General features: G+C 42.3%; 1 protein-coding gene across 8 annotated transcripts in view; it reads left to right on the plus strand.

The window, feature by feature from the left end:
* The window catches only part of Rbms3 (RNA binding motif single stranded interacting protein 3), a 1,334,377-nt gene that overhangs the window by 820,864 nt on the left and 500,716 nt on the right, over positions 1 to 12,797 (plus strand). For all 8 annotated transcript variants that reach the window (XM_075964221.1, XM_075964220.1, XM_075964219.1 and 5 more), the window contains one exon: positions 7,181 to 7,239. In XM_075964221.1, the coding sequence (XP_075820336.1) occupies positions 7,181 to 7,239 (59 nt within the window). The remainder of the gene's footprint in view (positions 1 to 7,180; positions 7,240 to 12,797) is intronic.

Raw genomic sequence — 12,797 nt, forward strand, 5'->3', positions numbered from 1 at the left:
AGTGAGATGGAGTGGTGGCTAAAGGCGCTGGATGCCAGAGCCAAGGACTTCAGTTTCATTCCTTGGGCCCTCGTGGTGAAAGGAGGAAACTGATTCGCTCATGCTGTCCTCTGACCTCTGCACGCAAACCATGGTACACACCTGCAAGCACACACATACACCTACACACATACACATGCACACATGTATGCACACAAGCATGCATACACCCTAAATAAATAGAATATAATTTAAAAGCAGCATTTCTGATGGTAAAACTGTTACCCCTTTTCAAATACTTCTTCCTCTAAGAATTTGCTTCAGTTTCCCCTCTAGATGTTCTTCTTCTGACAGGGTATATTTAGAGGAGGGATGCTTTCACCCAGTCCTCTCAGCTCCCTCCCCTTCCCCAAAGCTTCCCCAGGGGAAGCAGTATTTACTGTACTGGTGTATTATTGGTGCCATAGTGAAATCTACACGAGCTGATGGACAGGTATGTACTTCTTCCCAGTTCTTCATGCTTAACTGAAGCCGTGTGTGGTGCTGATTCAAACGTGCTCTCTCTTGGTTTGTAGATAGCTGTGTGGTTCCCAGTACCTTCTCATGTTCTTCCTTCACTGAGCCACATGGCTTCTTCTCTACCTTAATAATCTTCAAAAGGCCCTGTCTTCAGCCATGTCTTTCTGAGAGTCTGGGGGTGAAAATGTAGACAGATTCATTTGGAGGGAAGGCTTTATCCCATGACGACTGTGTCTGCCCTTGGCCATTCATTTGTGCCTCAAACTAGTTAATTGTTTTAAAGAATCATTTTTAACAACTTTAACATTTTGTTGTTGATTTTATGTGTATGTATGTGGATCTGTATGAGTTCATGTGTACCGTGTGCATGTCGGAGCCCAAGGGGGCAAGAAGAAGGCCTCAGATCCCTGCAACTAGAGGTAACTAGAGGCCCGCAGACCATCGTGAGATACCTAATGGCTGCTGGGAGCCAAACACAGGTCCTCTGCAAGGGCAACAAGTCCTCTACACCACTTAGCCAAATCTCCAGCTCCCCAAATAAAAACTTTTGTGGATGTGTGTATGAAATGTGGCTGGTCCGCTTAGTCATGGGCTGGTCCCTACCGCATTCCAAGCAGATCCCTCCACCTCCAAACACATTCCATTAGTGCCCCTAAATGCCAAAGAGAAAATGAATGAGCCACCCAAGAAGCAGGGGGAAAAATCACATTTGCTAAATGGATAGTGTTTCATCCATTAAATGAATGCGATACCTTCTTTGCGTCTGGTATCCATACAGAGGGCTTGTGAAAAATGAGTTAGCAGAGAGGTAATTGACTGCGGAGACTCTATCTTTAGTCTCTGCCTGTATTTTTTGAATTAATATACACAGTGGGCTATGTGAAGGATTCAAAAATAAATTCTATGTAGAAATATCCTACCAATTTGATGTCTTAATAATGTATGAAGAGCAAACCCATAATAGTAGTTATTTTCGCTTCAACTTTGGCAAATAAAAGGAGCCTTTCGTTTAAATTAGGCTCGTGTATGTCAATGAAGTATGAATTATGTCAACAAATACAGTTTGATGTAGATGCAACGTAAGACAAAGGATAAATGCCAGCAAAGAACTGACTAGTCCCTTTACAACTTTGGCATAAATTGTGTTTTGAGAAGCTAGCATAAAGAGAGTTTAAGAAGGGTGCCGGGGAGGAGGCAGAAATCTTTAATAAATAAATAAATAATAAACAAAGAGTGTTTAAGAAGACAATAGTCAATATGTGAATTTTATTTTAAATTATGCATACACACATACATGCACATATATGCATGCGTATGTATGTGTGTGGTTATGTGCATATAAGTGCAAGTGTCCAAAGAGGTCAGGAATGTAGGTTCTGTGAGTTGCCCAGCAAAGGTGCTGAAAACGGAGCTTGTGTTCTTTGTAAGAGGAGGTTATGTATTCAACTGCCGAGCCATCCCTTCAGCCCCACCAGCTACTGTCTAAAAGACTCAGGACATAAGGAAAACGGTGTTTGAAACATGGCTGAACTGGGGACTTTTTGACTGCAGGGGTAGTTAGGGAACGTGTACATACAATGTGGAGGGGCACATGTTCGTTTCAAAGAATGTCCAGCCAAGGCTGTTAGGCGACCGTCCATGCTGGCTGGGGAAGGCCCACATGGAAAAGATTACAATATAAGCTTCTCTTACTCCATTTATTTATTCCCACCGAGAGTTCCAGCGCCCCGCAGAAGCCGGCTGTGGATAGTATTTTATCTCCTCTTGCTGTAGGAAATGAAGGGGTGGAGAAGGGAAATGGATTTGTCTGAAAGCTCCTGGAGCCAGCAGGCAGGCTCGTGGGACCCCTCAGCTGTCCATTTCTAGGCATTATTTAGTGACACAGTCACATTTTCTAAGGTCAGATTTTGTCTTCCACTCATGGGTGGCGGAGCTGAAGAAAATCTTTACAAAGGTTTAAATCTTGATCTAACCCTTAAGAAGACAAGGTAACATAATATATGTTTAGAATTAGCCTTGAGCTCAAAGCATGTAAAAATACATAACTTTTCATCTGGCTCTGTGGTGTGTGTGTGTGTGTGTGTGTGTGTGCAAAGAAGTTTGGGCGTTTAAAGAAAGGGCATAGAGACTAAGGAAAGAGCTTACAGGTAGAGTGCTTGCCTGCCAGATACAAGACAGCTTTCCACTCTATTTTCAAAACAGACAAAAAAGAAAAAAATTAAAACTAACCTCAACCTTATTACTGATAACCATTGTTGACACTGTGGATCGTGGAGAATACCACACCAGTCATGCAGAAAGTACTTGTTTCTCGCCGTGAGCATTCAGATGTGAACTGTGACTACCAGCCATTAAATGTTATCTCTGCTGCTGCAAAGCAAACTTTTCTACATAGTTGTTAAAACAGTACCTCGTCTCTGAGTCCAGGAATAAAATTCCTGAGACTCGGGTGGTGTGTGTGTGTGTGTGTGTGTGTGTGAGAGAGAGAGAGAGAGAGAGAGAGAGAGAGAGAGAGAGAGAGAGAGAGAGAGAGGGAGGGAGGGAGGGAGGGAGGGAGGGAGGGAGGGAGGGAGAGAGAGAGAGAGAGAGAGAGAGAGAGAGAGAGAGAGCGAGAGAAAGTGTGTGTGTGTGATTGTGTGTTCCTGGAAATCACTCACATTCTGCTGTTTCTGGCTTCTGTTTCACTGGAAAGCTGAGCCTGGGTATAACTAGAGTGCATGGTCAGAACGAGTGAGGTTTTTTTTGAGAGAGAGAACATGAAAATTAAAGAGGGGGAGAGAGAGACAGACAGAGAAATAGAGAGAGTGAGACACAGAGAGACATAGAGAGGCTTATATAATTTCTGGAAAATAGGCTTATTCCTTTTGTTTTTTTATTTGCTTAGCAAAATAATCACAAGTGATTTCTGAAGAGATGTGTTTGCTCTCGTTCTCTTGCTGTAAAGCAATACTGTATTTTCCGTACATAGCGCTGACTGAGACAGTCATCTGAGCGGCGTCAACACAGGGGGACAGCATGAGGTATGGTCTAAGAATGCTGTCCCTGGGTGTGACTTGGTTGGAGATGCACCCATTTCTGATTGTGTCCTCACTAAATTTTAATTTTGAAGGTCCTTCTGTAAAAAGAGTATTGCACGATACTCTGTAGAAACCAATTAAGGGGTTCTTAGAGAAATGGCTCAGTGATAGAGAATGCTGACTGCTCCTCCAGAGGATCTGGGCTTGGTCCAGCTCCCATTCAGTGGCTCACGGCCACCTCTAAGCTCTGTTCCAGGGAGTCGGATACTCTCTTCCGGCCTCCACAGGGACCCTGCAAACACATGGAGAATGGACATACATGCAGGCAAAGCATTTATACAATACAAATAAAGATGCAAAATTAAGAGAGCAAGAGAGAGAAAATAGAGATGGTATTTTTAAAAATTCTTTAAAAAGTAGAAACCAATTAAGAAGAATTTTTGCCATAAGGATCCTGTACCTGTTGTGTATTAGTTTTAAACGTCTTGATCATTTTTTTCTTTTTCCTTTAGTCTCTTGCATACCGCGTTATTGGTACTTTTGAGCAATTTTTTTTGCCTTTCCCCTTCCTTTCCTCCTCTTTTTCTCATCGCATTTTTTAAGCACCCATTTGCCTGAACAGCCTGTACCTAGAGAGCATCTATCTGGATAATCTGGAAAGATGGCATTTGAGCATAAGATTTTACTGGTCATTTTCTGTGTGTGTGTGTGTGTCGGGGGGGGGGGGCTATGAAAACACCGGGCAGGCAGCATGATAATCCAGTTCAGCATGGCTCAGTAGTCCATGTTGGCTCTAACCTCTAAAGTCTGATACTGGCCTGGACGGTTTATTGAAGATGGGTTTGGAAGGCAGACTACATGTGCTATCTTAAGGGCCTAGTGGGAAGATCTGACCTGGTTACAGTTATACAGATGGTGTAGAGGCCATCTGTGCTGTGGCCTCCTCCAGTCATGGCTGTAGAGCTCAGGGGAGCCCCTAAGCCATATAGATAATGCAAAAGACATGTAGGCAATTAAGAATCTCTGGTCCGATTTGTGTGTGATATGGCTTGGCCCTACAGATGGTGCAGAGGTTAATGCTTCTCAACCTGTGGGTTCCAACCCCTTTGAGTGAGGGAGGGTGGAATAACCCTTTCACTGGAGTTGCCCAAAACCATCAGAAAACATGGATTTTTATAATGTGATTTATAACAGGGGAGCAATTGCAGTTATAAAATAGCAGAGACAGTATTTTATGGTTGGGAGTTGCCCAACATTGGGTCGCAGCGTTAGGAAGGTTGAGAACAATGAATCTAAACTATGAACCAGTCCTAGCCTTCTGGGTGGGAAACAAGTTATACATCTTTACCATTGAAAAGACAGCTCTGCTTGCATAGCGTTCCTGGTTTCCCTAGTGCTGTGCGCGTAAGGAGCTTTGTGCTCCCCAACATTTTCTTCAGGCAGAAAACTTGAGAGTTAGATAAAATCTGAGTAGGAAACGTGCGAAGTGATGTGTGCAGTTGCCACTTTCGAAAAGGAAAGACTGGCTTACATGTAGAAAAGTTACAAGTAGATGGCTACAGGATAATGTAGCCCCTAGGAAAGAGCAGAGCCCAAACCAATGGAAACAGAGTGGTGAGCAGCAATAATACTAACACCTACAAAAACCTAGCAGTGCAATAAGGTAAGCAGGAAGCAGTTTTATATTAACATTATTTAAATACAGAAATAGCACCTTAATTGAGCAATGTAAACTTGTTAGGTAGCTTCAAGTATAAAAGTTATACCCCCAACTCTTGTACCAGAATGTGAGGGTTTTGCAGTGGCAATCTAGAGTCTATCATAGTCTAATTTAGGACAAGAAATAATAACTGTTAGTGATCCTGCAGAGGACATGAGCTCTGAGTCAGCGTGGAGGGTGTGCGCTACCTCAAATGATGCTGGCCAGGGTTTATGAAAAATATTGTTTAAAAAGTAAGAAATAAAAATCGAAGGCTGTGTATATAGTGATGGTAGAATGGTGTTCAACGAACACAGGAGAAGCCTCTGATTTCCTGCATAGCTAAGGATGTCTGGAACGTATGATTCTCCTGCCAATATTTGGCATGACAGGCATGCACCATCATGTTTACGTTAAGCGGTTCTGCGGATTAAACCCAGAGCTCTGTGCCTGCTGGTCAAGGACTCTGTGGAGCCTCATCCACAGCCCTATTGGCCACATTTCTTAGTGGAAGATTTTGACCATTCTCAGGGACTGATCCTCTACAGAAGGTGATTGGAGAGGATGCCGTGAAGAATAGCTATTGTAGAGGCAGATGCTCTGCACCTGACACTGTCCTCAGCTTTCCGGGTAATCCCCATCAGCCCTCAGAGCAACCCTGAAGCCCCAGGCAATCCTCTGAGCAAGTCTGCAGACCCCACCAGCCCTCAGAATAAGACTAAGGAAGACGGCATTCGGTGTTCCTCTCTATAACTATGTGCTGCTAGTGGGAATTCAATTTGTTATTTATTTATTAAATATATTTATTTTGTAATTTGTGTGTATACAAGCATTTTACTTGCATGTATGTCTGTGCACTCCAAGTGCCCTTGGTGCTGGCTAAGGCTAGGATATGTAGTATCCTTGCAAACTGGAATTACAGGTGGTTGTAAGCCTTTATGTGGGTGCTGGAATCAAACCAATATCCTCTGTAAGAGCAGCCGCCCTTAGCCAGTCACTGAGTTGTCTCTGCCGCTCTTGAGTCATTATTGAAATATGGTTATCAACGTCACCATGCAAGCTGAAATGGTGCAAGGAGTTCAGTGGTTTCCCAGGCAAAAGGATGCAGTTGGAACTGAGATTTGAGCCATGGCAGGTGGGCCTAGGATGCCTAGGTTATTTGTTTAGCTAGACTACTGTGTTCTCCTTGACACCCCCAAAACATAAAGCTTAGTTGAACTGGAGGGTGTGATGCATGAAAATCATCATCATCATCATCATCTTCTTCTTCTTCTTCTTCTTCTTCTTCTTCTTCTTCTTCTTCTTCTTCTTCTTCTTCTTCTTCTTCTTCTTCTTCTTCTTCAGTAATAGTAGCAGCGGCAGGAGTAGTTTGAAATGGAATCTTACATATGCCAGGCTGACCTTGCATTCCCTGTGTGGCCAAGAATGACTCTGAATCCTCCTGCTACCACCTCTCATTTCCTGAGTGCAGCAGCATATCTGGCCAGCAGGTTGCTTGAGATGGAATCCAGGGCGCCGCTTATGCAAATACTCTCCCAACTGAACTAGACCCCCAGCCTGTAACTTCTCAGTTCTACAAAAGAAGATGTGGTGGGTGGAAGGAGTTGGGCTAAAGTGTTTAAGATGACAGTCAAGGTCTGAGCAATAATGGGGGCACAAATCTCAGCCTAATGGTTATGTCCTCTGTTTATTCCTGGAGGCCCATAAGGGACACTGCACCTTGGTTCCCTCTTTTGGATACCTGTGCTAACTGACGGCATATTCCTGAAGGCACAGCTAAGTGCTTACCTATAGGAGAAGGGCACATATTATCAAGTATAGCTGGGATGAGATCACTCTGATGTGAGAATGGGGCTCACTAGTGTGTGCCCCAACGTTCATGAGAGTCATTTAAATGTCTTAACTGGGTTTCAATAACATAAAGCTTTGTTTTTTTTCTCTCTCTCCCCTTCCCCCCTCCCCTCAGGTATGGAAAAATTGTATCCACAAAGGCAATTCTTGACAAGAATACAAATCAATGCAAAGGTAGGTGTGATGTCAGCCTGCTCTGATGCTTGCCTGTGCTCCCGTCGATGGTGCCTCCCCTGCAGAGGTCTGCTGCACAGTGAGCATGGTATGCGGTCGTCGGCAAGCCCGTGGGATGTTGTCAGTGCTTTGATGGGTTGTATTTCTGGTAACACTGCTCATTAATTGTTTTCATTAACAAACAAAATGAAAATCACAAATCAGAACAAGTATCAAATTGCTCCCACAGAAAACTGAATTACCTTCTAACAACTTGGGGTTGGTCTGATTTGAATGATATTATCAATGATACAAATTGATTTCCTAAGTAAAAATGAGGTGTGCAGGGGAAAATGGTGCCAGACAAATTATGCTTTAATTTCTCTGTTCTTCAGAGAGCCAACAAGATTTGTTGACTAAAAATGAATTTAATGATGGGCCAACTGTATCTATGCTTTGGCTATAAATATCTCACAAGATTTCAGGTTATTATTAAATCAGGTTCTTTCTCTCTTCTCCCTGCTAAAAATATTTCAGAAATCATTTGTCAATGGCTGTGGCTTATGCTTCTTCATGTCTGGAATCCCTCACAATGTTTAAAGGTTACATTAAATTATTTGCATAATCTATACAGTCACTGCTATATGACTTGGTGCTGACTGGTAAATTAGAATGCTTCTTGTCACATATATTATTTCTTGCCCTTAATCCAGCATTCATTGTAATACTGAAATCAAGTTCTGTGGGTAAGACAAACAGAATATGCACAAGTTTTAGCAAAGGATATTCATGTACTCGTCTGTGTACCCTGACCTTCTGGGTAGCGGTAGTCAGAGTGATCTCAGTAACTTTCCAAACAAAGTGTTACTCGTCTGTGACCATTTCAGGAGTGCATCAGGGACAAGACAAAGAACGGCAGCCAATAAGTTCTGTATTTGAATAGTTTACCTTATGGTTGAAAATAAACTAATCCTGCAATGAGCAAGCATGACCGCTTAGCTGTAGTCACACATCTGGAAGGCAGAGTTGGGGAATCGTCCAAGCAAGCCTGAAGAAACACCATGCCTTAGATTAGCCAGACCTGTGAGCTCTGGGTTCAACTATAGATCCTGCCTCAGTAAACACAAGCAAAGCAACTGAGGAAGACACGCAAGACACAGACCTCCGGAGTCCACATGCCCTCACATGGTCACATGCAGAGAAGTGAATCCTGGCATCCTTGGATGGACCATTGTTGTGCAGAATGCACTGTGAGAATGGGAAGGAGATCCGAGGATGACAAGTCGATGCATAGTACTGTGGAAGAGAACATTCCTTTCTTGTGAATGATAATTATAAAACAAGTGAGAAAGGAATGGCCAGCAAGGTCAGTGTTCAGAGCGAAGATTTTCAGACTTACAATTATATATACGCTTGCATTTGTTATATAAAGTCATAGCAAGGAAGGGTTACTGTAGACACCAGAATTTAGGAGACTTAAAAATTATATCTGTTGGTCATTAAGCACACTCACTGCTCTTGTAGAGTACCTGAACTCAGTTCCCAGCATCAACGTGGTATCTCACAACTGTAACTCCAGGCCAGAGTATCTGATGCCCGCTTCTGCCCTCCAAGGACATTGCACACATACAGTACACATACATACACATACATATATACAAATATATACATACAAATGCTCATACATATATGGAGGTACAATACTCAAACACACAAAATAAAAAGAATATTTTTAAATAAAATAAAGTAAAATTGTATCCTGGATACAACATAGGCCTCTTATTGTTAATGTTGTTTGGGGCAATTATTCTGTGATTTCTATGTGTATTTCAGAAAAGATGTTTTAGGAAAATGAGTAGAACTGAATTATTGGTTAAGAAAGAGGCATGGTCTCTCTCTCTCTCTGTCTGTCTGTCTGTCTGTCTGTATCACCTATCTATCTATCTATCTATCTATCTATCTATCTATCTATCTATCTATCTACCAATATGTCATCAATCTGCAATTCAAGTGGAGGAAATGAAGACGTCACTACTCTGGTTCCTAATTACTGTTGGTGGGGGTTATTGTGAGACTTCTCAAAAGTGCTTACCAGTAGGTAAAATTGGGGAGAACAATTTGAGTAAAATTCCTGATAATTGCTAACAGTGGCCAAGGGAAGTGGTAGAGGAATCCCAAGAAGACAGGAGCTGGCCAAGGTACAAAAACTTGTTTAGCCAAGCACCGATAGGAATGCAGAGGATTATTGGAGTCCTCCAAAAGGAAAGCAAGAAAACAAAGCCAGAAAAAGAACTTAATTGTATCAGGTCTTTCTCTGTCCTGCCAGCTCCCAAATAACCACATGAAAATCTCTTATTAATTATGAAAGCTTAGCCGATAGCTTAGGTTTGTTTCTAACTAGCACTTATTATTTAAATTAACCCATTTCTTCTAATCTACACTCGTTTACGTGGCTCAGTTACCTTTACTTGGTAGTGCCCATGCTGCTTGCTCTGTTCCTGCAATCTCCTCCCTTCTTCTTCTCAAAATCCTGTGTGCCTGAAAATCTTGCCTAGCTATTGGCCATTCAGCTTTTTCTTAAATCAGTCAGAATGATACATCTTCATAGTGTACAAAAAGATCTGCAACACCTAATTTAGAAAGTTCTGTGGAGAAATAATGGGATCAATACAAGAGGTGTGTAACCCATGGTAGAGAAGGGGGTTTCTTGTATGATATGGTAATAAAACTATCTAAATGGAGACTCTAACTATGGAATATGAAGACTATTCACAGGTTCTGTAGTAGGAAGGGTGCAGGAGAAAAGCAAAAGAAATAAAACCTCAAACCTCAGGGCCTGAACAGATTGCTCAGTGGTTAAAAGCACTTGATGCTCCTGCAGAGGACCTGAGTTTTTTGAAACTTTATCAGCACCGAATTGTTGGGCTGTACATAGCAGCCAGTAACTCCAGCTCCAGGAGATCTGATGCCCACTTCTGCCCGCTGTGAATACTTGCACACATATGCACTCACAGAGATACATAATACATATTCATAAACAAGAATAAATCTTAAAACATCAAACTTGAGAGGCTTATAAGAGAAACAGTATCCCCAGGAGAAGTTCTGCAACCACAGAGATAGTTTGTATGCACTTAAGTATCAGATGTAGCATTTCGGGAATTCCACTGCTGGTTAATGGAAATGTATCCATCCATCCCTCTTAGTGCTGTCTTCAATCAGCCAAGCCTTTTACAGAAGCCATTGTGGAAAGAACAGTCAAGAGCGTAGCTTTGATATCATTATGTCACTCCAGACATTTTCTCAAATACTTTATTTGAACCTGTTTTCAAACCGTGTGTGTGTGTATGTGTGTGTGTGTGTATTTCTTTCTCTATATTAAGAAAAACAGAAAAGATGAAAATTCTAACTTCCAAGGCATATAAAACTATTGTATATCTATTAAAATGGAAATCATGACATCTGTAGTGTCGAGCCCTGGAACGTGTTTGTGATATGAAGGTAAATCGATATAAGAAGAGTATGAAATAATGCATTACCACATATGGAGAGGTGTCAACACTTGGAGGCTGTGGTTATGACTTCAGTGGAGTCTTACTGATGGGGTATAGTTGCCTCTTAGCTGACCAGCTGTGTGGCATAGGTTTAATCACTCAGCCTCACTGAATCCCTGTCTGAGAAGGTAATGACAACAGGAAGGTCTCATTCATAGGGTGTTGTGATGATAGACTTACAGGTGATGTGCACAGGTGAGCATGTGCTTGGTTGCTCTCCATCTTGTTTTTGATGCAGGACTCTCACCCAATCTCTAGTTCACTGCTTCAGCTCGAATGGCTGGGCAGCCAACCCCAGGGACCCTCTAGTCTCTGCCTCTCCCACACTGGGGTTACAGTCATACTGACTTATAAATGGGTTCTGGGAGCCTCAACTCAGCTCGTCTTGTTTATACTGCAATCGCTCTTTCTACTGACCATCTCCCCTGCCTAGGAGGCTTGCAATATTTTTGTTTGTTGCATGAGTATATGTGTGTGTTCATGTTTGTGGGCATATGTGTATGCATGCACATGTCAACATAGGTGTGCATGTTTGATATCAGGAGTCATCCTTAATTGCACTCCACTTTATTCACTAAGTGAGGTTTTTCCATTGAGCAGACAGCTAGTCTACCTCGTCAGCTTTCTCTGAGAACTGGGTGTCTCCTCTTTCCTAGTGCTTGGAGCTACAGGTGGGTCACCACTCCTGCCTGTGGGCTCTGAGGATTTGAACTCAGGTCCTTACATTTGGACAGCAAGTTCTTTACCCACCACGTCCAAGGCTAGCCATCATGAAGGAATACAAATATATTTGTGTTAGTGCAAAACCACATTGATATTGATATTTTGACATTTCTTTAAATGTATTTGGGGTATTTCCAAAAAAAAGTAAATTCAGCTCCTAGAACAATTCACTTGATTTCATTTTTCTGCATTTCATTTTATATATGTGTATGGGTGTTTGGGCAGCAGGCTGTGCACCATGGGTATGCAATACCCACAGGTACCAGAAGAGGACATTGGGTCCTCTGGGAGGTTTGTGAGTTTCCGTGTGGGTGATGAGCATCAAATCCATACTCTTAACCACTGAGCCATCTCCCAGTCCAGAGCTAGTTTGAATTTTGTCTATATTTTGTTTGTTTGTGACACCTCAGGAACTCATGGCCATATGTTATTTTGTTTTGTCGAATGATTTCAGGTGTAATTGAGTTTGAAGAAGATGATACCATTTGTTACCTTGAGCAGAAGTGGAGTTATCCACAGCCACTTTCTTCTCTCTCTCTCTCTCTCTCTCTCTCTCTCTCTCTCTCTCTCTCTCTCTCTCTCTCTCTCTCTCTCTCTCATTTGTTTTTCAAAACAGGGTTTCTCTGTGGAACAGTTCAGGCCATCCTGGAACTAGCTCTGTAGACCAGGCTGGCCTCGAACTCACAGAGATCTGCCTGTCTCTGCCTCCGGAGTACTGGGACTAAAGGTGAGTGCCACCATTGCCAGGCCACAGCCACTTTCTTAAAGCAAGAGATGAAAGTGTGGGAGGTGTCTGGGTTTCGTCTTTAAATTACTGGGATCATGGAGACAGTCCTTAGAGGACACAAATTGAGTTTAATCTTCACGGAGACACTTGCTTTCCAGTTATTTACAGCCTCCTTCTAGCTGGAGGTTAGGCAATCCAACAAACCTCTCAGAAGACAAGGATTTATTTATTTCTGTTTTTTCAAGAGGTAGTCAGTTTTCCACACATGGTTACACAGGCTGAATGTCCTCATGTTTTGAAAGGCATGAGAATGTACATCTGTTAGTCTCCTTCACGATGCAGACAGAGGCATCAGTTGGCCTCTGTGTGTCAGCCCATGGGCTCTACTCTTCCTTAACCTCCAAAAAAGGTTCTTATTCTGTTATGTACTTTTTCTTTTTAGCATCCCACATGCTCCCTGATAGTAGCCAGGCAGCAGAAAACGTATGTTGTTCTTTTAGAAGAGCCATTCAGAACTCTTTAAGTATCTCTTAATTTTAGGCTTCTTGTTTCTTGTGTAGTGTGTAAAAGAGTTT

Source organism: Microtus pennsylvanicus, chromosome 3 (assembly GCF_037038515.1).
Source record: "Microtus pennsylvanicus isolate mMicPen1 chromosome 3, mMicPen1.hap1, whole genome shotgun sequence".
In the NCBI taxonomy this organism is placed as follows: domain Eukaryota; kingdom Metazoa; phylum Chordata; class Mammalia; order Rodentia; family Cricetidae; genus Microtus; species Microtus pennsylvanicus.